This window comes from Primulina tabacum, chromosome 1, assembly GCF_025594145.1.
Source record: "Primulina tabacum isolate GXHZ01 chromosome 1, ASM2559414v2, whole genome shotgun sequence".
NCBI lineage: Eukaryota > Viridiplantae > Streptophyta > Magnoliopsida > Lamiales > Gesneriaceae > Primulina > Primulina tabacum.
The window spans coordinates 44693394-44720242 of NC_134550.1; the positions used below are offsets into that span (position 1 = coordinate 44693394).

The 26849-nt window shown below is 34.1% G+C and overlaps 4 protein-coding genes across 5 annotated transcripts; 2 read left to right on the forward strand and 2 right to left on the reverse strand.

The window, feature by feature from the left end:
- Window positions 1–6286: 6286 nt before the first annotated feature.
- Window positions 6287–6802, reverse strand: LOC142509858 (uncharacterized). Its single transcript, XM_075619589.1, has one exon. It carries the CDS (start codon window positions 6800–6802, stop codon window positions 6287–6289), a length of 516 nt encoding a protein of 171 aa, XP_075475704.1.
- A 736-nt stretch (window positions 6803–7538) lies between these two features.
- LOC142509875 (uncharacterized) lies at window positions 7539–8043 on the forward strand. The gene is made up of 2 exons (XM_075619590.1): window positions 7539–7631; window positions 7711–8043. Exons 1-2 carry the CDS (start codon window positions 7539–7541, stop codon window positions 8041–8043), a joined length of 426 nt encoding a protein of 141 aa, XP_075475705.1.
- An 11298-nt stretch (window positions 8044–19341) lies between these two features.
- LOC142544316 (uncharacterized) lies at window positions 19342–21650 on the forward strand. Of its 2 annotated transcripts, none has more exons than XM_075651377.1 (5): window positions 19342–19616; window positions 20096–20599; window positions 20664–20759; window positions 20844–20915; window positions 21187–21650. In XM_075651377.1, exons 1-5 carry the CDS (start codon window positions 19578–19580, stop codon window positions 21391–21393), a joined length of 918 nt encoding a protein of 305 aa, XP_075507492.1. In that variant the 5' UTR covers window positions 19342–19577; the 3' UTR covers window positions 21394–21650. The 2 variants fall into 2 exon arrangements, with proteins under 2 accessions (XP_075507492.1, XP_075507496.1); XM_075651381.1 differs by having other exon boundaries at window positions 19344–19616; window positions 20673–20759.
- A 1029-nt stretch (window positions 21651–22679) lies between these two features.
- LOC142518947 (uncharacterized) lies at window positions 22680–24525 on the reverse strand. Its single transcript, XM_075621811.1, has 6 exons — window positions 24422–24525; window positions 24176–24322; window positions 23919–24041; window positions 23481–23741; window positions 23226–23390; window positions 22680–23133 (listed from the first exon to the last, which is right to left on the reverse strand). Exons 1-6 carry the CDS (start codon window positions 24464–24466, stop codon window positions 22840–22842), a joined length of 1035 nt encoding a protein of 344 aa, XP_075477926.1. The 5' UTR covers window positions 24467–24525; the 3' UTR covers window positions 22680–22839.
- Window positions 24526–26849: the final 2324 nt, after the last annotated feature.

A 26849-nucleotide genomic window follows, 5' to 3' on the forward strand; every position in this document is an offset into this window, starting at 1 on the left:
AGATTGAACATCAAGACTTAAAGGATCAAGTCAGTAAGTTCACTTGCTTGCAAGAGAACAGCTGCAATTATTTAAAATTTGAGATGAGTAAGTTAAGAACTGAGAATGACATGGTTAATGCAGATTACCAGACGATGAAATCTGAGAATCAGAAGTTATCTATTCTGGTAAATGCATGGAACAAGTTTTCTATTTCTTTAGAGAAGATGCAAGAATTGCAGAAGCAATCCGGTGATAGGAGTAGTCTCGGATTCAGCAATAATGAAAGCACTTCAGAAACAAGTACTAAGCCAGAACTGGATAAAGGCAAAGAAAAATTCATTCACTTTGTCAAATCCAGTGTGGTATATGAACCTGAAGTACCAACTGTTCGAGTTGAAATGACTGTAGATCAGACGAACAGAAGGAAGCATTATGGTCTGGGTTATGTTGAACCTAAGGGAAGAGTTCACCAGAGTTCTGGATCCAGCAGAAGATTCAACTCAGGAGGACAACCCTCTATGAAGGTTAAAAACTACCAGTACTATAATTCTAGACCTGTTCATAAGAGATACAGACCAGACAACAAAAACAGAAGGGAAGAACAACATTTTAAGATGCATTCTGTTAGAAATAGCAGACCTTCTATTGCACACACATCTTTGGACACCCGAAGTACAAGGTCACCTAAAATTGTACAAATATGGGTTCCTAAAGGACTGATAAGGATTGGACCCAAATAGATTAGGTATCAGATACTAAAATTTGTGTTTGCAAGAACAGGAGAGAAAAGCCAAAATCAGCAGCTCCACATGGTATCTGGACAGTGGATGTTCCATGCACATGACTGGACAGAAGAATCTACTGTCAGAAGTAATGAGTTGTATTGGACCAAAGATAACATTTGGGGATAACTCAAAAGGTAAAACCGTGGGTAAGGGTAAGATTATCCATGGTAACATTACCGTCAATGATGTACTATTAGTCGAAAATCTTTGTTACAACTTGATTAGCATTAGTCAACTGTCTGATAATGGTTACTCTGTAGCTTTTCAGAAGCACACATGCACAGTTAAAGATGCTAATGAGTCTACTGTATTAACTGGAAAAAGGGAAGGCAACACATACAAAGTTTCATTGAATATAGATCATATTAATGTTTCTACTTGTTTAGTTGCCTCTCTTAGTGATAAACATTTGCTATGACACAAGAGATTGAATCATCTGAATTTCAAGTCAATCAATAATCTCAAGAAGCAGAACATAGTTGATGGTTTGCGTGATATAAACTTTGTTAAGAATCATGTATGTTTTGCATGTCAACTTGGTAACCAAGTCAGATCTAGCTTCAAGAATAAAGGTAGTAAATCAACTTCAAGGTGTTTGGAATTATTGCATATGGACTTATTTGGTCCAATCCCTATCATGAGCTTAGGGGGAATGAAGTATATACTTGTTGTTGTTAATGACTTTTCTAGATTTACTTGGGTAATATTTCTTGCTGGAAAAGATCAAACCAGCTGTCTACTGATCAAGCTTCTGAAAAGGATTCAAAATGAAAAATCAATTTCTGTCATTATAATCAGAAGTGATCGAAGAACTGAGTTTACTAACAAGATTCTTGAGTTATATTTGGATGAACATGGCATTCATCATGAATATTCAGCTGCCAGAACGCCCCAACAAAATGGAGTAGCTGAGAGGAGAAACAAAACTCTTAAAGAAGCTGCTAGAACAATGCTAGCAGATGCAGACATCTCTCAGCGCTTCTGGACAGAAGCAATCAACACAGCATGCTACACACAGAAAAGAACAATGATCAACAAAAGACATAAACAGACTCCGTATGAGATATGGAAAAGGAGTAAGCCTAATGTATCTTATTTTCATGTATTTGGTTGCAGATGCTTTGTTCACAATAACGCTAAAAAATTATTTGTCTGCATTTGATTCAAAATTAGATGCTGGATTATTTATTGGTTATTCAGCATTAAGCAAAGCTTTTAGAATTTTCAACAATAGAACTCTTAATGTTGAAAAATCTATTCATGTTGTCTTTGATGAAGATAGCAGTGCTCCTGGAATCTCTAACGTGTCAAATCTAAGTAACAGGTTAGACATGATTCATCTGGAACTGGATAGTGAAGATAATGCAGAACCTAGTGTTAAAAATGCTCAAAATCCAGAACCAGACATTCCTCTAGTAGAACCAATTGTTCAGACACAAGATTTACCAGAACCAGAAGTGAACATTCCAGAACCTGCTACTGCTTTAGCTGAGCCTGATTCGAATCCATCAAATCAGGAAGAAATTTCTTTAAACCCTTTTGTCTGGAGGAAATCCCATCCTCCATCTTTGGTTATTGGTAATCATGCAGCTCTATTAAGAACCAGAAGGCAAATGGTTAATGAATATATGCATGCTGCTTTTATCTCCCAGGATGAACCAAAGAAAATTGAAGAAGCTCTTCTGGATCCCAGTTGGACAGATGCTATGCAAGAAGAGCTGAATCAATTTAAAAGAAATGAATTTTGGTTTCTTGTACCTAGACCATCTCATTTCGATAAAACAATGTGTCTACTGGTTTTTATCAAGATGCTGAAAATATTTCAGTACTTCATAACTTCCAGTAGATATTATCGTAAGACGACAAATCCTCTTCTGATTTTTTTAGTAACCGCTTTGGACAGCCCGCCTATTTTTAGTTATTTTTAAAATTTTGACGTAACTGATACTCTCTGTTCAACTTTTCAAATTCAACCGAAAACATATTGACACGTGTCCTTATGTTTCACTGACGGATGTACATTATAGACTTTAACCATTTTTTCTCAATCATTTCACCTTTACGCTTTCAGATCTTTCGCATACTAGCTACTGTTTTCTTTCGTATTCACATTCTACTGCAGAATCTACTCCAAATTCTTCTTATTTGCAGAAATGGCTGGATCTTACACCCTTAATGCTTATCAAGTTAATTTTGCTTCAGTTTTAACAATCAAGGACGAAAATCTGGTCAGCATGTTTAAAGCCATCGAGAAATCTGGTCTCAGAAGGTTTTTGGAAGCACCAGCTATTATCTGCAAGACTGCTCTCGTGGAATTCTATGCCAAAGCAACAGTTGACAGAGGGAAAATCATCTATTCCCAGGGAGATGTATCTATTTCAATTTATGCTGCCCTATTGGGATCGACCTTCTTTCTTCCTTGCTCAGGTGTCTCTGAATTTTCTGATACTTCTAAGGAGAAGATGTCGGCTGCCCTCGTCACTTTCTCAGCTTCTGGAGAGGAACTCTCTCCCTCTTGCTTCAAAAAGCTACTGAAGATGGAATATCAAGTGCTTGCTGATATTGTTGCAAAAGCACTGTTGGTCAAAGCTGGTACGTTTGACAGATTGACCAAGGAGAAGGTACAAGTGATGTTGGCCATCACTTCTGGATTTAAGATGGATTGGAGTGGATTCTTGTTTAGAATCTTGAAGGATATGGTTCTGAGGAAGAGTTCTGATTTTGCTGTTCAAATCAGCAAAATGCTTAAGGATGCTGGTTTTCCTTTCACTACTGAATAGGACGCTTCTTACGTAACAATGGCCGATGCTGAAAATGTACTTGCTCTAAGGCCAAAGCCATATGTAGCTAATTTCATTGCCTTGAAGAAGGAGGTAGGAGATGCTCAATCTAAGGTTCAAGGACCTCAGAAGAAGATCAAGAGAAAAAGAGTGGTTAACTCCACTGATTCTGATAAAACAGTTTCTGAGGAGTCTGCTGCTCCTACCCAAGCATCTATCCCTGCCACCCCAGGCAAGAAGAAGCCTCGCACGGTGCTCCGCATCAAGAAAACAGCAGTCATTGCTGATTTAGACATTGTCCCCTTGAGACAAGTGTTTCCAGAAGCTGCCTCTTCTTCGCAAGAATATGTTCCTGTCACTAAGCCAGCAACCACTTCTTTTGCCACCACCTCTTCTACTGCTCCGACTTTCAGACCCTCGTCTGGAGTCGTTATTCGTGAATCTACGGCATGGTCTTCTGCTTTTAGACCCGTGATGCCTGTCTCATCTTCAGATAAAGGAAAAGAGAAACTCGTTGCAGAATCACAATTTCACAGCGCCAAATCATCCGTTCTAACTAGCATTGATCTTCATTTGGAAGAGATTGAGAAATCTGCCAATGAAGGAATGACTTTCTTTGATGATTGACATAAGATTCAAGTATTCTATCCTCTCACATTCTTCATAACACCATTTGCATTTTATAAACTGGTAAAGAATGAAGAGAAGGTGTTTGATCTTGCCAAAACTGCAATTGTTATTGAAGCAATGAGACGACAAAGTTTCATTCTTGAGCAGCTGAAATGACAGAAGCTGGAATCAGTTTTAAAGATTCTTCAGTCTAATTTTGATGCTATGATTCCAACTGCTACTCAGGATCAGAATGTGATCCATATTCTAATTGACCGTTGGAGAATGATGAATGAGCAACTTATTGCTCAAGAACAAACATTTGAAGAATCTGTACAGTATTCAGTAGGCTTCATTCAAGACTTTGCTCAGACTAAGCCAGTTGAGGAAAAGACTAAAGCTCCACCAGAAGCTAAGGTCTGTAGTACTCCTGCATCTCTGAAGTTGCCTACTCAATCTTCTTCTCTTATTTCTGTTCGAGAATTGCCTTCAGTCGATGAAGTAATTCAATCCATTTATGTTACTGTATCTACTGCTCCAGAACCTACTCAAGCTGATGATGTGGTTCATACAGAAGCTCATCCAGCAGAACAACCAACGGAAAGATCAGATGCTGCTTCACTACTGTCAAATTTGGAGATATTTTCTGCGGAACATCAAGCAGAAATGGAAGCTCTGTTGAAAATTCAATCTGAATCCATTCCAGCTGATGCGCAATTGGTAACCACTGAAGCTAATCCACCAGAAGCAAGTGCAACTCCTGACCAATCTACTGACTTTGAAGGAAATTCTGCTGAACGGTCCCCTGCTGCTGCTACTGCTCCAACGGAAATTGCCTCTTCTACTGCCTTGATTGTCCCTCCTACTGATTCACCGGCTCACATAGCTCATATATTGCTCATCTTGCTGATATTTCAGAACGTCTACTCGCAAGAATAAGATCGCTTTGATCTTGAGATTGAGATTGATACACTGCGACGTAATATTGAAAGAGTTTCAGAGATCGTCAAACAGTTGTCCTACGATCATGCTGGTGAATTCAGTGATACCAACTTCTTTCGTGAACGTATTTTGAAACAAGTCATTAACACGGCTGAATCATTGGAAAAACTTGAAGTTGAATCAAGCCTATTCAGGAAAAATGTTTTGACCAGTCATGCTAACATAATGCTCTGTCAATCTGACGTTATTCGAACTGTCTCTGATCATGATTCATGTCTTCGCACAATCTCAACTCTAGTTGAAGCTACTGATTCGAAACTTGAAACCATCGATGCCAAGATTGAGTCCCAATCTCAATCTCTTCAGGCCCTTAATGATCGCATTTCGAATCAAGTCCCATTTTTGGAGATGATGAATGATAGCATTATCAGTCTTATTGGACGAATGGACGAATTACTCACTCGTTTTGATGCCAAAAATGGGGAAGCAGTGGGTAGGACAGAAGAAAGGACAGAGGAAGGTAGATCTGGAGGACATCATCATCAAGCAGAATCATCCTTCAGAAGCCAAGATCCTCAGGATGATGATGCACTGTTCAAGGATATTGGGACTGATGATTAATATCTTTAATTAATACTTTTTTGAACTCTGCTTTACTGCTTATTTACTTATCAATTATTTGGTTATAATTGCTAGCTATTTTTGATATATTTGTTTTTCTTCATCATACTAAATTCTAGGTTTTGGCATCACCGCAAAGGGAGAAATTGATAGACTTAATTTAATTGTGGTGATGATAGTCAAAACCAGTAGATCGGGTTAGTAAAACCAGAAGATAGTATAAAAGCAGAAGTTCTCGTATTGCCTTAAGGCCATCTCCAACCCATAAATCTATTTTGGTGCAGTTTCTGCACCAAAGATAACATTCATCTCCAACCTATTTACTTCAAATCTTACACTAAAAAGTATATTCCTAGAATATTCTTTTTGTTTACTATTTATTTATAAATTTAACAATATAATTATAGTTAATGTTAAAATTAGTATTATAATTATAATTTTATTTTTATTAATAGTTAAATTTATTTATTTGATTCTTATATATATTAACTCTAATATTTATAATACGAATTAATACAAATGCTTCATTATTAAAATTGACATAATTTTTATACAGATAATTTATTTTTAGAACTTAATATGAGATCTCAAGTATCGCTCGGCAAAAACTTCCACCACGGCTCGACAAAAGCGTTGCATGCATTGAATTGCAGTGGACTCTCCAATTTTGATAAATTCATCCGTAGCATCCGCGGGTAATGCAGAAGCTAAAATTCGTAAAGCAGCAGTTGTTTTTTGAATAGTCGATAGCCCGAGACGCCACACACTATCACTTCTTTGTGTGAAGTAAATATCATGATTCTTTACTTCATCAACTATACGAAGAAAAAGATTTCGAGACATTCGAAATCTCCGTCGGAACATTGCTTCGTTATATCTTGGGTTATCGGCAAAGTAATCGTTGAACAGATTACGGTCGGCAATTTCCCGATCACGGTGAATTACTATATGACCTGGTATTGAACCTCCGTGTGTGACTTCTTGCTCTTGGTGGATAATGTAGGTAGCAACCAACTGTTGATCTTGTGATACAATATTCAATATTGCATTTCGTGTATTATCCAAATTCTCAAAATCATCCATTCAATTAATAGGTGTTTCATCTTCATTATCAGACAATGAAGATGAACTAGAGGATGATGCGTGAAATTGAAAATGAGAATTCATTTTCAAGTTTGTGAGAGCGTAGAATGTGGTGTGATAATCTATGATATTTCGTCGCATTATATAATAATTTATCAAAAAATATGACCGTTGGATGAGATTGCCTTATCTACAATCTGTCCGTTGAATTAGATTGTGTTATCTAAAATTTCATCAGTATTATGACCGTTGGATGAGATTACATCTAATCTTGCCCGTTGGATGAGATTACAATCTTATCATCATCTTGACCATTGGATGAGATTGCCTTATCTAGAATATGGCCGTTGGATTGGATTGTGCTATCTACAACCTTATCAGTATTATGACCGTTAGATGAGATTACATCTGATCTTGCCCGTTGGATGAGATTACAATCTTATCTTCTTTCTACTATAAGTAAAATATATCCGATTCATGATATCATCACAGCTTTAATTTTCATTCCAATGAAATCTTTATTCCAAGCAATTCAATGGCTTCAAATTCTAGAACTCCTTCTTACAATGTCGAAGAAGACAGAGTCTTATGTCATATGTATCTTGATATATCCCAAAATCCTATTATAGGTATCAATCAATCCAAAGATCAGTTTTGGACTCATATCGAAGAAGCTTACAACATCAGCAAACCAAACAATTTACAAGTACGTAACAAAATATCATTGCAATGTCGCATGAGAAATATACTCCGTGAAGTTGGAAAACTAAGGGGATGCATTCGTCAAATTGAAACTCTCCGCCCAAGTGGCGTATCAGAAGAGGATATTGTAAGTATTTTTTATTCAACTATTTATTAAATTACAAGTTTAATTTCTTATAAGATAATAGTTGGATATTTTCGTACAGGTAAATCGAGCAAAAGATTTGTTCATGCAAGATGCTGATTTTAGTAAAGGCTTCAAATATGATCATGTGTGGTATATTATGAAAGATATGGAGAAATTCTCGAGTGACATCAATCCAATGAGCGCACCAGCAAGAATGCATGTCATAAGTTTGGACTCGTCACAGTCAGATAGCCAGACACCAAATACTCCAATATCAGGTTATCCTGGATTACCTCCGTTTTCAATTAATTTAAGTAGTGATGAAAATGCAGGCGGCACGTCATCCCAGCGACCTCTTGGTGTTAAAAAGTATAAACTAAAGAAAAAAAGGACGAAAATGTGTTGGAATTGATATCTACAATGAAAGAAGGGCATCGCGATCTTATAAATGTATTACAAAAAGAATCCACTGAACTTCAACAAAGTTATGAGATGAAACTCCTAACATTGCAAAATGAGCAGCTCAAATTAGCAAATCAACAAAAAAAATTAAAACTAGACAACAACAAATAGCATTAGCAACCCTTCAAGAGGAGAATAAAGTTTTGTACATGGATTTAAGCACGATAGGTGATCCTGAAATGCGCGAAATTGTTCGAAAGGAACGAGCCAAAATTTTGAAAAAAAGAAATGAAGAACATGGACAACACGAAAATGACACGTTTGGGAAATATTTTGGTGATTTTGGAGGATAGGGATCTAATTTAGGAGATTATTGATCATCTACCTTGTTTGTCATTTTTATGTTTTTATTCGCATTGTTGTCTTTGTAATTTTCAATTATGTATTATCTTCGAATTTGTATTCCAATTATGTATTATCTTTGTATTTGTATTTCAATTGGGTGTTGTAATTTTAATTTCAAAATTTTTCTGTTGGTTTTTCTGATATTTTATCAATTATATATTTACGAGAGTTAAAAATGTCAAAAATAAAATAAAAAACTAGAAATAAATATTTTTATAAATTTTCTAATATAATTATAACTAATTTTTTTGTGTTTTAATTTTTATTATGAATTATATTTTATATCAACACGATTTAATTTTACTCATCAATTATATAATATTATTATTAAAAATATTTTATTCATATTTATATTAATTAAAAAACCTTTAAAAAAATTAACAAAAAAAGCCCAAACCCAACGCCAAAATGGCGCTGGGTTTCTCCTCTGCGCCAAATTTGGCGCAGAGGAGGGAGGCTGCGCCATTTTGGAGAAATGGTGCAGCCTCCGTTGGAGTAAAAAGCAGTACTATGATAGCGCAGGGTTGGAGATGGCCTAACAAAGCAGTACTCTTCGAAGTACTTATCAGATTAGATAAACAGAAGCAGAACTTGACTTTTACTAAATCAGAACCTATCGATCATATATTAAATGTTACCGTTACTTTACAAAGTACGAGTATTAAATGCATCATTAATGCTGAACAAAGTTATTTAATACGTTTTACCAAATATGGTATCAAACAAGACTGATTGTTCTGAAGCTTTTTGCAGGAACCTTTTTAGGTAATAAAGCTAATTCTATCAGAAGTCAAAGAAGCCATTTTGTTTATAGACGTTGGATTCAAGACTTCTATAAATACACAAAATCAACGACATTTATAGGTTACCGAAACAACGATTACATTCTCTAATATACAAACGTCGATTTGAGCACTTAGAACTACTTATCATCTTCAAGCTCAATATACAGAAAAGCAGCACACGCTTCACAATAGTTATCTGATCTTTTGAGATCATATTGTGCTAACTGTTTCTTACTCTCTCTACAATCATATTCACATTATTATATTTTTTTTTATAAGAGTCTGTAATCTGGAAAAGAGTCTTTTCCAGAACTTTGCTGTATTTGTTTTATTGTGTTGAGAAACTAAGAGTTTCAGTAGGCAAAGGATAAGTCCTGCTGAAGTGGGTGTGTACAAGTGTTGTACTGTAAAAACTAGAGTCTTTTAATGATATCTTCTGGAAACAAAAGAAGGGAAGACGTAGAAGATTTCATCTTCGAACTTCCATAAACAACCATTGTCTACTGCCTATTGTTTTATCATTGTCACCCTTAAACCATCAGATCGTTTCCGCACTATATTGTGATCTGCTGGTTATATACTACAACAAGATTAGCTATAATATCTAACAGGATTCTAGCACCCTTTGCAAAAACGACCGTCAAAGGAACGGGTTTATTCACCCCCCTCTAAACTCTATTTCGATCCCCAACATAAGTTATAGCATTACCATCAACTATAAATTTCAATAATACAACAATGTTAGATAATATAGATTTATATAGAAATATAGATGATGATAAAGACGTATTAAATTCAAACTTTTGAATAATGCGCATTATTAACGAATTTGGACAAGTTCTTAACTAAAAAAAATACTTGGAAAATTCTTTTAAATAAAAAAATCATGAACCCAAAATATTAGAAAGTATTTTATTTTCCCAGAAACTTTTTGATAAAACTGTCCAATATAGTTGTTCTGAAAAAGATACTTTAATTTTGTATATAAGCAATACTCAAATTAAGTATATCCGAGTAAAATTAATGGTAAATTGTTCTACACTCTCTAAATCCAAACACAAATTGTCTGTCAGAAAAATTATTTGTTTGCCCCTCTTGATCCACAACAAAATGTGTTTCACTATATAAGCCCGCATTTATTTTATTGGACAAAATATCGGTACAAAACATTAAACTTTCGGTACTAATATATGATATTTTGAGTATCAATTGTTTCGGATATGATACAACTATATGACTTTTGAATACCTATATAATAATTACTAATATTAATGACATACGTATTTTTTGATGAAAATATATATCAAACATTGAAAATATGATATTAATATATGATATTTGAGTAAAAAATTTTTTAAATTTGATACAAAAGATAAGATATTAAGTAAAAATTTAGAACTTTATTAATACCAACGTTTGCTACACATGTTTGAATACTCAAAAATCATATATTAGAACCAGGTCTGAAATATTAGTGCTCAATATCATATATTAGTACCATATATTCAATCTTTTATATTGATTTTCATCCAAAAAGATAATTAATTAATGCCAATATTTGTTATACATGTTTGAGTACATAAAAATCATATATTAGTATCAAATCTGAAAGAATTAGAACTCAAATATCATATATTACTACCGAATTTCAATGTTTGTACCGAATTTGATCCAAGAAAATAAATTTGGACTTAGACAGTGCAAACACATTTTGTTATGGATCAAAGAATATAAAAAATATTTTTTCTGACAAGGACTAGCAGATATTTTGTATTTGAATTTAGAGAGTGCATAGCAATTTACCCAAATTAACCATACTAAATTTCTCGAAAGTAACTTAGTATATTCAATATGATATATTTGAGTAAGAAAATATTTCATGAATTCACGGTGTGAATATATTCAAGCATAATAGTTTTTAATTGGATTATATTACACCTTAATCTTGTGAAAAAATGTCACGAGATTACACATGAATCTTTGATTCTGTAATACGTAGCTCCGCAACACAAGGCTGATGAAAGAATGTGATATACCATATTCGATTACCTAGCAAATTTCATATGTTCTATCTAATACATATAATTCGGAGTTATTTATTAGAAATGAGTTTATTGAAATACCATAAATATTTGAAAAAGTTGCTTAGACAATTTATCTAGAAAGAATCGAGTTTTTCTTAATACAGGAAACAAATATCCATATCCAAGACAAACATATTCTAAAATAAATCAAAGTATTAAACTGAAATCAGTAATACAATCTTTTCAATGAGATATAATAACAAGTTATAAGTGGGAAAAAAGCCATGCCCAAGAAATCCAACCGAGAACAAAAGTTTTTCAATAATAGAAAAACTTAGATGTCCAGAAGGATAAAGAGAAGTCGAAATAGTATTTGATATTACAAGACAAAGAAATCAATTTTCTTGTAACACTATATACTATTTAGAATAACCTATGATAGGAACTTACTAAGGTATGATCAATATTGGAGAATTGGAAGTTCACATCAAAGGAAACCCAGGAAAAGAACCAAATCAATTGGTTATTGTGTTAGAGTTTCTCGATGAACACAAACTTTGGAAACGACTGGCTAAAGGAATTAAATTCATGGCAGAGGATAGATTGTAAAAAAAATTCAATGAACATATACATCCCATTAGGGATGTTATATGAACAATATAAGACATAATATTTTACTGCTTATTGATTCAGGAGCTGAAATCTGTACATAAAAAAAAAGAGTTTTTCCAAAAGAATTAGAAGAATAATTACCTCAGATTGATAGACGAGATTTCTCCAACAGAATCTTAATCTTATGTGAAGGAATTAAGATGACATAAATATTAATCGAAGGTGCTGGACATACACCTTGGTACAAGTTAAAAACACTACCGATTTATTTTCATGACACATGAGCTGAAATTTTGTTAGGAAAAAATTTTCTACAAATGTTTAATTTCTATACACAAGAAAATTAGATTAGAAGACTAGTGTTCACAGTACCATGTGATCACAAAGTCATAGTTCAGAGACAAAGAAAGACATTTTATAAAAAAAATTCCAATCCAGTTTTACAGCAAGTTTGGTGATGAAGAAAAACTTCTAAATCCAAAATGAAGGATTCTAGACGGTTTGGAGAAAAAATGCTCCAATTAAGAGCAGATAATGACCTCCAACAAGAAGAAACAAAATTTCTCAAGATAGCTCTACACCAGAATGATGTAGAATTTGAATCAATAGTATCCATAGATAATGTCAAGAAAAGGATCAAAAAAATTACAATGAAGATATTTTGGCATGGTGAGATAAGAATCAACATCAAGTCATTCTTAAAATTAAAGAAGACAATGAATATGAGTTTTTCAAATGTAACCTATCCAAATGAACTATTTGATCAAAGGGATATGCATATTATAATCAAGGAATATCTGGACCTTGGTTTAATCAAATCAGGAATTTCACCATACAGCAGTCTGGGCTTTCTTGTAAGAAATCATGGTGAGATAAACAGGAACAAACCCAGATAGTTATTAATTACCAATAAATTAATAATATTCTGTAGTTTGATGGGAATTTCTTACCTAGTAGAGAACGTTTGATCAGTTGCATAAATAACACTAAAATATTCTCTAAATTTGATTGAAAGTCTTGATTCTATCAGATTCGGATGCATGAAAAAACAAGAAATTCGCAGTTTTTTTCTCCACACCATATGGACACAATATTTGGGAAGTCTTACCAATGAGATTGGTTAATTCACCTTATATATTTCAAAGAAAAATGGATAATCTATTTAAAGATTATTTCAAATTTATGTTTGTCTATATTGATGATATTTTAATAGCGTCTAAAAATATGGAAGAACATATCAAACATTTAGAGATTTTTTTTAAAGTTTGCAAGAAAAAAAGACGAGTTTCATCTGAAAAGAAAGCATTCGTTGCTACAAGAAAGATTGAATTCCTCGGAATAGAAATCGATGAATCTAGAATAATTTTGCTGGAACACATAATAGAAATAGTGCAAAATTTTCCAAACATATTAAAAGAAAAGAAATAGCTACAAAGTTTTTTATGAGTTGTTAATTTTGTCGGGATGTTCATTAAGAGCCTAGCAAAACATAGAAAAATGTTAGTCCATTGTTGAAAAAAATGCGAGATATATATGGATAGAAGAACACACAAAGGGACTTAGCCAACTAAAGGAGATATGAAAAAATATTCCAAAATGGCTATTCATCAAGATGAAAATGATCTGGTATTATATACAGATGTCAATGATCATTGGTGGGCAGCAGTTTTAACAAAGCTCACACCAGAAGAAGAACAACTATGCTTGTATTGCAGTGGACTATTCTCATAAGCAGAAGCCATAAGATAGCATATCAACGAAAAAAAATTTATGTAGTAAAAAAAGATTTTGAAAAATGACAATTGTTTTTACTAGCAAATAAATTTATCTTAAAAGTTGATAACATTCATAACACACAGGTAAAAGCTTTCTTAAAAAATAGAATTGAATCTAAACTTATGAAAGCTAGATTATTAAGGTGGCAAGCTGTAACGCCCGAAAAACCAACTTGCATAAACCGCATGCATGAAAATAAATTAAATTTCATAATTCTTTTATTTAATTGATTTTAAATGATTACTTGATGCATATTATATGATTAAAGGTATTATTGCATGACTAAATGATTATATGTCATGATTTCATGAAATTGAAGGATTTTACCCGAATATTCGATAATATGCTGAGGAAAGAAGACCGGGGACGACCATGATAAAATAAATATTTTCAATAAATATTTTCAAGGCTTAAAAATATGATTAAAATTTTCTAAAAATGTTAGAGTTCGAATTATTTTACTAGAAGAGCTCGATTTTATCCGGGAAGCCGGTTTTTAGCTAACAAATGACTTTTAAAATATCAAATACATTATTTTTGAAAACCAATTTTTTAATAAAATAGTATCTTTCAAGTAAATAAGAGTTATTGGGCCTAATTTACCCAACATAAGTAGGTCCAATTGCTCCAAGCTTGAAAGCCCAAAACACAATCCCATTAATAAGCGAATTAAAATCTATAAATTAGAACTTAGAGCTTGTAACTCAATATGCAGCCAAGTTTTGCACACACAATCACACGCTAAATTCGAAATTCCTCAAGGAAGAAAAGATAGGGTTCTTCGTCGCCTGTTCGTCCTCCTACGCACCCTCACCAACGATTGAATATTCGAGCGTTTCAAACGCAAATGCACGTTACTAAACTTTTTTGGTGCAACATTCAAATCATAATATTTTTGTTTTTATTGTTTTTGCATGAAAAATATTTTTATATGATTACTTTTACGATAAAACGAATATCTAAATTTTTGATGATTTTATGCTTCTTTTATTTAACATTACGATTTCTAAGGGATATGCTGCCAATTTAGGATGTTAAAAGACTAATAAAACGTCATTTAAGGGACAACACGGGGGCCATACACGATCTAGGAGGGGTCGTGTGTGGTTGTGGGAAGAAACGAGGGATTCACATGCATGTCATGGGGACTGCGCGTGGTTGAGGGCTCGGCTAGGTGGGGGCTTGGGTTGCGGCTCGACCAAGGCTTGTGCAGGACGTGGTGTGGACTGAGGAAGAGTCCTAGCAAGTCTATGACCCTTGGACAGCAGCCAAAGGATGAGTCCTATCAAACTAGGACACTTCTTAAGGCACGCATGCGTCGATGGGTTCAAGAGGGTGCATGGCGAGGTTAGGCTGGTGCGAAAGGGGTCTAGGAAGGTGACTTAGGAAGTCTTGGGCTCAGTGGTGGCTCGTGCAAAGAGTCCCACGCGAGAAGGACTCCCGTACACTTAAGGATGTACTCGCGCGGCTTGTCCTGGTGCAGGATGCTGCATCATGAAGCAGAGGGCTCGAGGCTGGTTCGGTTGGGTCTGGGACAGGTCCAGGGTTGATGAGGGTCAGAGGTGATCAATTTTTAAGTAGATAGTTGTGTCCTAGATCGACTAGGAGTCCTAGTGAATGTAGGAAGCACCTGCGTGGCTCGGGTCATGTGTGCAGGGCTCGTGCGACGTGTGTGGGCTGGTTCCTTGTGTCAGGGCTGGTCATTAAGGTCCCTAGGTGGGCTGGTCAGGGTTTGGATCGAGGTGGCTTGGGCGTGGTTCAATAAAATTGGGAGATGGCTCGATTGAATCATGCTATGGTTCGAAAATCAAGTTTAATGGTTAATGGATGAACCGTGGATCCACGGGGGTGGCTCATGGCTCACAATGGTAGCCTAGGAAGTAAAAGTCTATATTTAAATTTTGAGATCAAAATATTCAAGTTTGAAGTAAATCGAGAATTAAACACTTACGAATAATTAAATAATAAATTAAATCGAAAACCCCGAATTTAAGCTAAATAAAAATTTAAAATTTAAATTCAAGCTTAAATAATTATTTGAGATGGTTTAGAGTCAATAAAAGTAAGAAAAAGTCGAAATCGAGAATTTTAGAGTCCAAGGGCAAAACAGTCATTTTACACCTAGGTAGTTACGATAAGTGTTGGCAGCGTCCCGAATGGCCATAACACATGTTAATGATATATTTTGATGAAAAATAGAATTTTATGATTTATTGTAAAGCTGTGCAAATTTTTACTGTTAAAATGATATGTTTGGAAAGTCATGATATTTTATGCTTTAAAAGGGAAAAAGGAAAAATGTTTTGAGGGATGTGAATTGACTGTGACAAAAAGGTAGAGAATATGTGGGGGATCCGTTTTAAGAAGGAACGGTGAACTTACAATTTTATGGGAATGTAGTGAGAGAAAAAGCCTTAAAGGGAGCCCGTTTACGGGACAAGGCCCCAGACGAAACCCGACGATTGTATTTCCATTGCGGTGCCTAGTGCCCATCCCCTTGCGCAATGGACGCTAAGACTGATCAGTATAGCAGAGGATAAAATACTAGTCATTTTCAAAGATCACATTTCACCCAAAATGATAAATGATATAAAGCTGTATGATTTTATGATTATACGATATATGATTTATTTAAGCATAAAAGTTATTTTAAATAAAAGTATGATTTTGATGCATGTGCTTGTATATGTATCATTTGCCTCTCATGTTTAGAACGTGCTGAGCTATTTGACTCACTAGGTTTGAATGTTGCATGTGACGATGATATTGAGGGAGACACTGACGCTTGAGTAGATCGGATACAGCAGTACACTCCCGAGGGACACTTATTTCCGCACTAGATTGATAGAAAAAAGTTTATAGGATTTTTGTTAATAATTTTATTAGAGATTTTATACTTTATTTTGAAGTTAATTTTGATCAAGTTAAAAGTAGAAGTTGAATTTTGGTAATTGACGATTTCAGAGATTTTATGAACTTGAAATTTAAAATTTTAAATTATTTTGATTTATGAAAATCTTAAGTTATTTATAAATGGTGATTTTCGAATTAATAGAAAAAATTTAGTAGAATTTTAAATAAAAAAAGTAAGGGTCGTTTCACAAGCTATGTCAAAAACAAATTTTTGATATTGTGATTATTAAATCTAATGAAAACATTCTTGCATATTTCTTAACAAGAGATGGATAACGGTAATATCGATGTCATCATAAAAATGCAGGGGTATTTGAGAGAACACCTTGAAATACTTCAAACGAGTTCAACAAGCTTGCCCTAAATGTAGAAGTTGCGGGTATGCTACAGTAAGCCGATAAGAAAATTGTCTTTGATCGAATGACAAAACGTTTGCAGGCTTATACCCAGTTATGATATATAATATAAAGGTCTATCCTCCAAGGCATTGAGAAGCCACTAGTTTTCCAAATGGAGAGTTTTTTAGTACGGACTTTATACCTATAGTCAAATACCCCAAGTACAAGTGTTAAGTCGGGATCATCTCCAGATGGATCAACCAAAACAAAAATTGAGACTTCAGAACCTTATCTCAAGTTTTCAAGTCAACTCTTTACCTCGAGAATTGAAGAGAGAGAAATCAACATTAGACCTCATACAGACAAGGGTAAAACTAAGGTTGGTACCATTTCAAGTATATCAACATAGGAGAAGTTGAAAACAAGAATAGACATTAACCAAGCTACCATACCATTCGGGTTGATGTAGCAGGAAAATATTCTAGGATATTGATGAAACTTAATCCATATCTAAATGAGGTTAAGACATTATATGAATTCGGGTCCTTGCCTCAATTTATACTACATCATCCAGCTTCTCAAAAATTTCAGGGTTACCTAAGTGGAATCAGTAAGCGATTCATAAAACATGGGCAAACAACGACTATTTGTCCAGAAGAGACATTTTGGAGCTATACTTTTTCAGTACATCACCAGAACTACATTTTATCAAGCAAAGGAGTCAAGATACACATGTTTAAAAGTTTATCAAAGATCCTCTTGTAGAAGACACACCTTTTGTTGCTTCAATAACTAAAGATGACATCTTTAATAGAAGAGCATGTGGTCTATGTGTATGTCTAACCGAGATGGACAAAATCAAGTTTTTGTTTAAATTTTATCATAATTCTGTAAATGAATATTTTCTATTAAACACTATGACAAGAAAAACAACAACTTTTGCATAAGATTTATTTGGAAAAAAATAAATATTCTGTGGAATAGCAAGCTGCCAGGAAGCAAAGAAACTCGTCGAAAATATTGCAACATGGCTCATGTGGGAAGATGGTCAGAAAATATCTGTCCAGAATGCCCGAACCAAACAGAGCTAGAATTCGTGAAGGGTTTTCGACCAATATCTAACCGAAAGGATAATGCAGAGACAATTCCAAGTGGTGAAGGACAAATTAAAAAATAGTTTCCTCGGGGACAACATAAGATTCTCTGACAAAGATAATGGAGGATGGACTACCACTAGAAGACGATTCTACTAACTAGTGGAAAGATGTATCACTCATAAAGATAAAGCACCAACTAGTGGTTGAAGGAACCACCACTCACAAGACGCTGTCGGCCACAATTGACAGAATAATTCACAAAAACTTGAAGTTCATATTTCAAATCCACCAAGACTTCTATTAATACTAATGCAGAAGAAAGATGAAGACATCATTCAACCTCTTCATTTTCTTTCAAATAAATTATAATATTTCTCTTTCTAATTTTTTTTGTATTCCGGTTACTTTTAGATCATCCTCCTCTACAGGAGATTATTATGTAATAATAGTTTGAATAAAAAGACCAAGACTTATTACTCATCTCATATATTATTTTCAAATTGAACGACTTTACTATACACCCTGAAGTAGAAAACGAAATAGAGTTGTGCTAAGTATTGTTGAAGAAATCTATATCAGGAACTATCTGTTGCGACTTCGTGGTCAGGGTGTGAAGAGTAATCTGTAAACCCCGATGGATGCAAACCGACGTGATTCCGGTCAAAAAGGTAAATTGTTCAATTTATTATACGGAAACATGATGAATCATTAAAAAAATCGATAATGTGAACATTGTATATATGCTGTAAACTTTGCGTAGCTGGATGTCTTTATGTTATATGTCTTTAGGAATAGGCTCGATAGATAAATTAATGTCAAATAGCTACATGTCTTTATACCATATGTTTTTAAGAATAGGTTTAATAAGTAAAATAATGTCTCGTATTATAATTATAAAAATTGAGTATATTTTTAAAATTTTAAAAAAATGAAAAATTTGTTTGAGACGAACTTAAAGGTCGTATTTTATGATAGAGATATCTTATTTGGGTCAGATATGCTAAGAGTATTATTTTTTATTATTAATATCGGTAAAATTGACATATCTCATAAAATAAAAATTCGTAAAATCATCTCACAAAAAACATGCCATTGACAAATCGATAAACTCAAACCAAGACTTGGAAGAGCAGAAAATGTGGAGAAAGTTTATATTTGGAGATCGGAAGTTAATAATTGGCCAAGAAAAACAAATCTTTATTCAAAATTCAATCAAAGCGTCCTCGCTCTGTGTCTTGGAGAAGTCAAATCACGTTGGCATCGCGATTCTAAATTTTGACATGAACGGCCAAGATTCATCGGTGTTTCTGATGGATTTCTAAACCTCACTGTTTACTACATTCCAGGCGCATTAAAATCTGGCGATGATTCTGGAGTCTGGTTCTACTCCCAATATATTTTTAAACAAAATATCCGTGTCAATCTCTGAATTTAAAACAAAAAAATTTGAGTTCATTAGTATTTTTTTTTTAAAATTAAATTCATATGTTCGCAAAAACCTATAACATAAAGCGTACCAAGGTGCTACACAGTACAGACCAAACCTCCCCTCCTTTATTTATGTTATCTTTGATTTCTTTGAGCCACAGGAAGAATGGGTCGGAAAAGGATGGCCGAGACAACTTTCAATGAGGTACAAAAATTTGGTGGGTTTTTTTCCTGTTTCGGGTGTGTGTGTGTCTCCATTCTTGCCGACTTGTCGTGTGTGTAATGATTCCACTGGGCACTGAGTGGGGGTGTTGAATGGAGAAACAGCGCTGTAGATGGGAAGCTTGAAGTCTTTTTTTCGTTAGATTTATTTTGTTTGCGAGATTTAATGTGTTGTTCACTGGAAATTTATGTTGTTGAAAACAGAAAAACAAAGAGGTTTGGAAAGAAAGGAAGGCTAGATTCTTGAACTCGAGTAATTTAGATGGATGGAGTTTAGTGAGGGTGATTTGGGTATAAAACATACATTTGTAAAATGACTACGTTTAGAAAACCATGTAAATTCACATGTTTAGTTTAGATTAGATCAGAATAGAAAAAATGTGACATTTTTGGGAATGCCTGCTATATTTTCAAGAATTCAGGTTAGAATTTGAGCAAGACCGCCTTTTTTTTTTTGGATAGGGAAAAATCTCCAATGATTGTTTAGAGACAACAATAGCAACTTTGGAAAACCACTCTCATTCTAGCAGTGCAAACATTTCCGAAGCTGTGAATGCTGGTAATACCGTGCATTCGACGTCCAACGGCTTATCGGCAAAGAAGAACAACACACGGGCTATGGATGTGGTTGTCAGAAGATCTTGCCGTATTATGAATTCATCCCCACGTTCTGAGAGGCTACAGATGAAACCTACTATGGGGCATATAAATATTTCTGAGAGTAAAGGGGAAGAAATACCCCTTGTTCAGCAAACAAATACTGGGCCTATTCTAAACGATGGAGTCATGAGCGAAGAACTACCACTTGTCCGACCAGTTGTGAATGCGCCAATCTCAAACAAAAAAACCATGGAGGAAGAAATACCCCATGTTGTGAGTATCGGTACCGTGTCGATGGTGAATGACAAAAAAATGGCAGATAAATTTGAATTTCTGATTAAAGTATTTGATGAATTCGTGTCTAAGGTATTAACCATATTATTGTCCTTTAACAATGTTGAGTTGTGGATTCGTGTTGACGAGTCTTTAGCTTCAACAGACTGATAAACAGGTTAACAAGGCATTGAACGAGGACTCATTCACTGACTTAAACTACAAAAGCCTATACATCGGCTCACAGAAGAAGGTTTGTTGTCTTTCCTATGTCTTGTCTTGCTTTTCGCAAAATAATTCTTGATTCTTTTCTGAATTGTCATCTCTAATTTTGTAGATGGAGGGCTTGATGGAAGAAAATTTTCATCTATCCCGGAAGTTGGAATTTGCCCTTGGAAAAATTGAAGCGGTAACTTGAACTTTTCTGTTGAAAATTTCTTTGACCCATTTTTAATTCATCACGTAGAGTTTGCCAAAGAAATTGATGCTGCAAGTAGAGTTTTCTCGTTAACATTTTATAACCTTTGCTACTCAAATTTCATCTGATTGTAACAACCCTTATCTTTCTATCTTGCACTGCATTTGATTTGTTCACTAGTGTCTATTGATTTTCGAATGTCAAGGATCGGGTAAAAAGCTTTTATATTTTTTGTCAAAATGGATTGGGTGCTTTGATTCAGTATGAGAAGATGACGGGTATTATGTGTGCCTCAAAGGAAGTAGTTTTATTCTCAAATCCATCACCTCGTAAGAAGCACGCCTCTCAAAGTCGCGCAGCTCCACATGCTGTTATTGGTCATGGGACATCATCTCCGGAGCCAAAGAAGCGCACGCGCAGATACAAAAAAAAAATGCGGTCTCTTGATATTGACGCCAAGTTCTGTTAAGTGACGAAGCACTCTAGATTGTGGCTTTCAGAGTCTTCAAAACAAGTTTTCTAAAACTTCTTGCTTGTAAAATAACAACTGAATTTTCTTTTCTAGTATGTCTGATGTTTTTCATGTATAAAACCTCTTGCATGTAAAATAACAACTGAATTTTCTTTTCTAGTATGTCTGATGTATCCCATTTATCCCCCGTCTTCTGTGTTTCAGTTTTAATATGAATGCACAAAAATTAAATAATCTGAATGATTATTTTTTGATGATACAAATTGCAAGTTTGCTCAAGCAAACAGGAATGAGGAAATTCTATGATCGAAGATCAAATTTTTTTGTTGATGCATCAAGATTTAAGTTCTTTATTGTAGAGCACAGAAGGAATTGAACGTCTACACAATTCTCAAAAGCACCAGTGAAAAGTACAATAAACGCGCACCCCTTCTCCCCCTTCTTTTTTCTAGTGATGTTCATCATCGTTGCATTCGTTCAGCGACTTGGAGTATGCTAAGAATTCTGCATCTGGGGTTTTTGGATGTGTATTTTGACATTTGTCAGCGTCCGAGTCTTCAAAACAAGTTCTATAAAACCTCTTGATTGTAAAATAACAACTGAATTTTTTTTCTAGTATGTCTGATGTATCCCATGTATAAAACCTCTTCATGTAAAAGAACAACTGAATTTTCTTTTCTAGTATGTCTGATGTATACCATGTATCCCCCGTCTTCTGTGTTTCAGTTTTAATATGAATGCACTAAAATTAAATAATCTGAATGATTATTTTTTGATGATACAAATTGCAAGTTTGCTCAAGCAAACAGGAATGAGGAAACTCTATGACCGAAGATCAAATTTTTTGGCTGATGCATCAAGATTTAAGTTCTTTATTGTAGAGCATAGAAGGAATTGAACGTCTACACAATTCTCAAAAGCATCGGTGAAAAGTACAATAGACGTGCACCCCCTCCTCTCCCCCTTCTTTTGTCTAGTAATGTATACATACATGTGTATTTTGACATCTGTCAGCGTCAGAGTCTTCAAAACAAGTTCTATAAAACCTCTTGCTTGTAAAATAACAACTAAATTTTCTTTTCTAGTATGTCTGATGTATCTCATGTATTAAACCTCTTGCATGTAAAATAACAACTGAATTTTTTTTTCTAGTATGTCTGATGTAACACATGTATCCTCCCGTCTTTTGTGTTTCAGTTTTAATATGAATGCACTAAAATTAAATAATCTGAATGATTATTTTTTGATGATACAAATTGCAAGTTTGCTCAAGCAAACAGGAATGAGAAAACTTTATGACCAAAGATCAAATTTTTTGGCTGATGCATCAAGATTTAAGTTCTTTATTGTAGAGCATAGAAGGAATTGAACGCCTACACAATTCTCAAAAGCACCAGTGAAAAGTACAATAGACGCGCACCCCCTCTCTCCCCCTTCTTTTGTCTAGTAATGTTCATCATCGTAGCATTCGTTCAGCGACTTGGAGTATGCTAAGAATTCTGCATCTGGGGTTTTTGGATGTGTATTTTGACATCTGTCAGCGTCAGTTTCAGTAGGAGAAGAAAAATCTAGGCACATGTCTCTGCACAAGTTCTCATAAGATGCAGAGAGATCTTGTGAGGTTAGCTGATGGTACTCCACTAGCTGATGGAGGCACAGGTTTTCTCTCGTCAAGTTAGAGTTTTCGTTTGCTAAACGAGATTTTTCTGCTAGAAGTGCCTCCAGTTGAAGCCTTACCTGTAAAATTTCAAATTAAAAGGTGGGCACTATCAGTACTTAAATTACAGAAAAAATGTGCAAGTTAAATCTGAAAGGTAAATCATGGTTACCAGATCATCTTCATCTGGACGGATCTCTTTGGCGGATCCATTACGAAGTTTTCTGTTCTCTTCCTCTAGTAGAGCACATCTCTCTTGCATAAAGCTTAAATCTGATTTGATGGTCTTCAATTCTCTCGCCAAGGCAGAAGCTTTAGTCGCCATGGAAATTGCCATCTTATTCCATGTGAAATGCATAAGATCAATATTTGGTGTGATATTATCGCAAAAGACGAAAACCAAAAGAAAGGCAAAGAAAGTACATACATTTTTGGCTTTCTTGATTTTCTCCATTTCTTTTGGGCTCTCTCCTTTTTCTTCACAATAGTTATAAGATTCTTCCCCAGAAGCATCTTGGGATTCCTCCAATTTCCTCTTCAATCCCCTTTGTTCTTCTTCTTCTTCTTCAGTATCATCTTCTTCTTTACTAACTTTTTCCCGAGATAAATTTCCTTCAGATTTAGCCTTTTCAAGGGTGGCGTTAATTATTTCGGTCAATGTGGGTGGCCTAGCTAGATCTCTAGCTCCCTGAAATCACAAAAAACAAACAAAAGTCTCTGATGCATAGTGGGTTCTTAGTCTTACCCTTTTTTACCATATAGGTTCTGCTCAAAAAAATTCTGATCATTTTCAAAGTCCTTGCGTCTTACGCTCATTGTATATTCATATCTATATGTGTATCTATATAAATCTCGGGTGTCTCACCTGAAGGGCGTTCTCTATATTGTCAGACAGCTGCGAAAGAGTCTGCGCAACAGAGTCGAACCCTCTCATCAAAAGCATAGAATCCTCCTTCATTCGTTTCGACCGATCAACTGCTGTGGCGTTCTACAAAGTTAATTCACACAACCAATCATCCATCATCAATTCCCATACAACGCGTAAAATCTGGTTAAATTAAAGCTCGGTTTAAATTCTTCACGAATTAATCCCAAAACACTCGAAATAAACAGAAATGTCACCAATTCCGCGGGCGCTGCCTGCTCGGCAGGCTTCCGGTTCTCGAGTAGTGTGTCCATCCGGCTGCGAAGCGTACTCCAGAAACGCTTATCAGAGGAGGTGCTAAACAAGGGAGGAGACGAAGAGTGACCAATCAAGCTCGGAGAACCCTGCAAATTTGCACAAATTTTGTCAAGAAAAAAAGTGGGAAAATGCAATAATTTCATTAAATACCAACGAAAAAGTTGGATTGAATGCAGAGGGAAAACCTTGTTGAGGGTAGCAGGGGAGTGAGAATCTACTGAAGTTGCCATTAGAGCTTCTCTGGATTTGGAGAGAGAGAGGGATGAGAAAGTTGAGTTTGTAACGGCTATCTTCCGAGAGGCTTTGGCTTTTGAGCTTTAAATAAAATAAAATAGGACTCTCGCAACGTTCTGATTTTTAACAATAATCTCTTTAAAAGAAAAATAGTAACAATTATTCAAAAAAACCTTATGATATATATTGTTATTATGGAAATTATGAGGTAAGACAACTTTTGTTGCAACAAATTTCTAGTGTTGTTTTTGCCATTTATGTTTCCTAAATTAATGGGTAAAAATTACTATATTGTAAAATTACTTGTGGGACTGTATTTTCATGCTGAGTAGAGCCATGACGTTTGGATTGTTGTGCGGTTTAAAAAATTTGAGTTGTTCCATTACTATCAGGTATAACTTTTGGTAAAACGACAAGCATTTGGTCTTACAATTGATATCAATGTCAAAGTCATGAATTCGATTATCAGTGATTGTAAGGACTGCAATTATTGAGACAAAGATTGTTGAAATGCAATAATTGTCACACTTGGGAAGAACGATCGAACCGTGACGCTTGGACTGTTGTGCAGTTTAAAAGATTTGAGTTACATCATTATCACTAGCTATAGTTTTTGGTAAAAAGGCAAACGTTCGGTGCTACAATATATATATATATATAATTTAAAATGGGCCTCTTTCGACTTACTGTCTAAAATTTAAAACAGATTAAAATTTCCTTTGTTCAGACTATTCAAAATTCAAATCAATATTAAATACCTTTTCGAAATTATAAACCAGATTCAAATTTGTTTAGTTGATATCGTTTTGTTTAAATACATTTAGGTTTTTATATATACTAGTATACTGACGCACACGTTGTGTGTGTATAATATTTTTTATAATTCATTTGATTTATATTTAAATGAAGATCAAAATATAAATATAATAAATAATGAGGGACTACACTGTAATTTTTATATATAAATTAAAAAATAAATTGAAAAATAAAAGAATAAAAAAATGAACACAATAAGAATTGAACCTATAACCTAAACTCAAAGAAACAAAAACTCTATCCGCTGAACTACATATTACTTACATTAAAATTTTAACATTTTATTAATATATATAATTATTAAAACAGACCATGACACCAAAGTTAGTTACTTTAAGTGTCTCAAACTTAATAAAATAGTATAGAAGTATAGATGTGTGTGTGTCAATTAGCTTAAAATATTAAGCATGGAAAAGGATTCCATTCAGAATAACAAAGGACTCCTTTATTCAGTCAGTTTCATCCGTGAAGTGAACCTTCAACTTTGCTTTGGGTACTAAAACTATGCATGATTCGTTTTTAATATCTACCTTCATATGAAAACAATAAAAAAATTCAGCTTAGAATGCATCTTTCATGATGAAGAAATACTATATCACATTTTTAATAATATTTTGTGAATGTGTAAGTTTGATATTCATTTTCTCTTTTTTACAGGATTCCAGCATACATGTGACAATCAAACATCTTGTCACGGAGAAAGTAAAATCAATCATCAAATAAGGTTAGGGATGTAATCGAGTCGAGTCGAGTCGAGCCGAACTTTTGAATATTTGAGCTCGGTTTGTTTATAATCAAGCCGAGCTCGAGCTTTATTTAACGAATATATGCATGGCACACGAGCTTATTCAAGCCTTTATCGAGCCTAAACAAGCTTAATAAATATGAATTATACATTTAAATTTTCATTAAATTAATTAAAAAGTAAATTATCTATTTAAAAAATATATATTATTCTTATTAAAATTTGTAAATAAATTTAATAGATTTTTCTATATATTTCATAAATAATATGTAAAATCAATAAATCAAATATCAAAATTATTATTTTTCATCTAAAAGAGTACTCATGAACTTACCAACGAACATGTTCACGAGCTAACGAGCCGAATACTATAAAGCTTGAGTTTAGCTTATTTATCTTAACGAACCTCATTAAACGAGCTCAAACGAGCTTTTATCGAATCGAGCTTCGAATAGCTCACAAACGATTTGGTTCGTTTACATCCTTAAATAAAGTCATCTTTTTGCTATTGAAACATAATCGTTGCAGAAAACCGAATGAAATATAACATAACAACAAACAAATACAAAATCAAGTTTATCTATAAAACTAACATCCCCAAGATTTTCAATGATTCTTTTCTGTCACTAATGTTTGAATTCAAGATATTTAGAGATTTGAAATTAAATATGCACAAATCATTGACGAGAATGAATTTTTTGTAAGCTACTTTTTTATTATTATTAATATCTAAGATTCCCTAATTGCTTTTTAGTTTTTTTTTTCTTTTTTATGTCTTTGCATATATCATTGGCAAAGTGGTTTCCTATTGTCTTCAC

What these genes read in the sequence shown, in the direction of transcription:
- LOC142518947 (XM_075621811.1), bottom strand. Translation starts at nt 24,466, where the DNA reads ATGGCAACTTCAGTAGATTCTCACTCCCCTGCTACCCTCAACAAG. An exon ending in CCCCTGCTACCCTCAACAAG is followed by an intron (nt 24,323 to 24,421) that starts GTTTTCCCTCTG and finishes GCAAATTTGCAG; the next exon opens with GGTTCTCCGAGCTTGATTGG. An exon ending in AAATCAAGAAAGCCAAAAAT is followed by an intron (nt 23,391 to 23,480) that starts GTATGTACTTTC and finishes ACATGGAATAAG; the next exon opens with ATGGCAATTTCCATGGCGAC.
- LOC142509858 (XM_075619589.1), bottom strand. Translation starts at nt 6,802, where the DNA reads ATGGATGATTTTGAGAATTTGGATAATACACGAAATGCAATATTGAAT.
- LOC142544316 (XM_075651377.1), top strand. Translation starts at nt 19,578, where the DNA reads ATGGGTCGGAAAAGGATGGCCGAGACAACTTTCAATGAG. An exon ending in CCGAGACAACTTTCAATGAG is followed by an intron (nt 19,617 to 20,095) that starts GTACAAAAATTT and finishes TTTTTTGGATAG; the next exon opens with GGAAAAATCTCCAATGATTG. An exon ending in ACATCGGCTCACAGAAGAAG is followed by an intron (nt 20,760 to 20,843) that starts GTTTGTTGTCTT and finishes CTAATTTTGTAG; the next exon opens with ATGGAGGGCTTGATGGAAGA.
- LOC142509875 (XM_075619590.1), top strand. Translation starts at nt 7,539, where the DNA reads ATGAGAAATATACTCCGTGAAGTTGGAAAACTAAGGGGATGCATTCGT. An exon ending in GCGTATCAGAAGAGGATATT is followed by an intron (nt 7,632 to 7,710) that starts GTAAGTATTTTT and finishes ATTTTCGTACAG; the next exon opens with GTAAATCGAGCAAAAGATTT.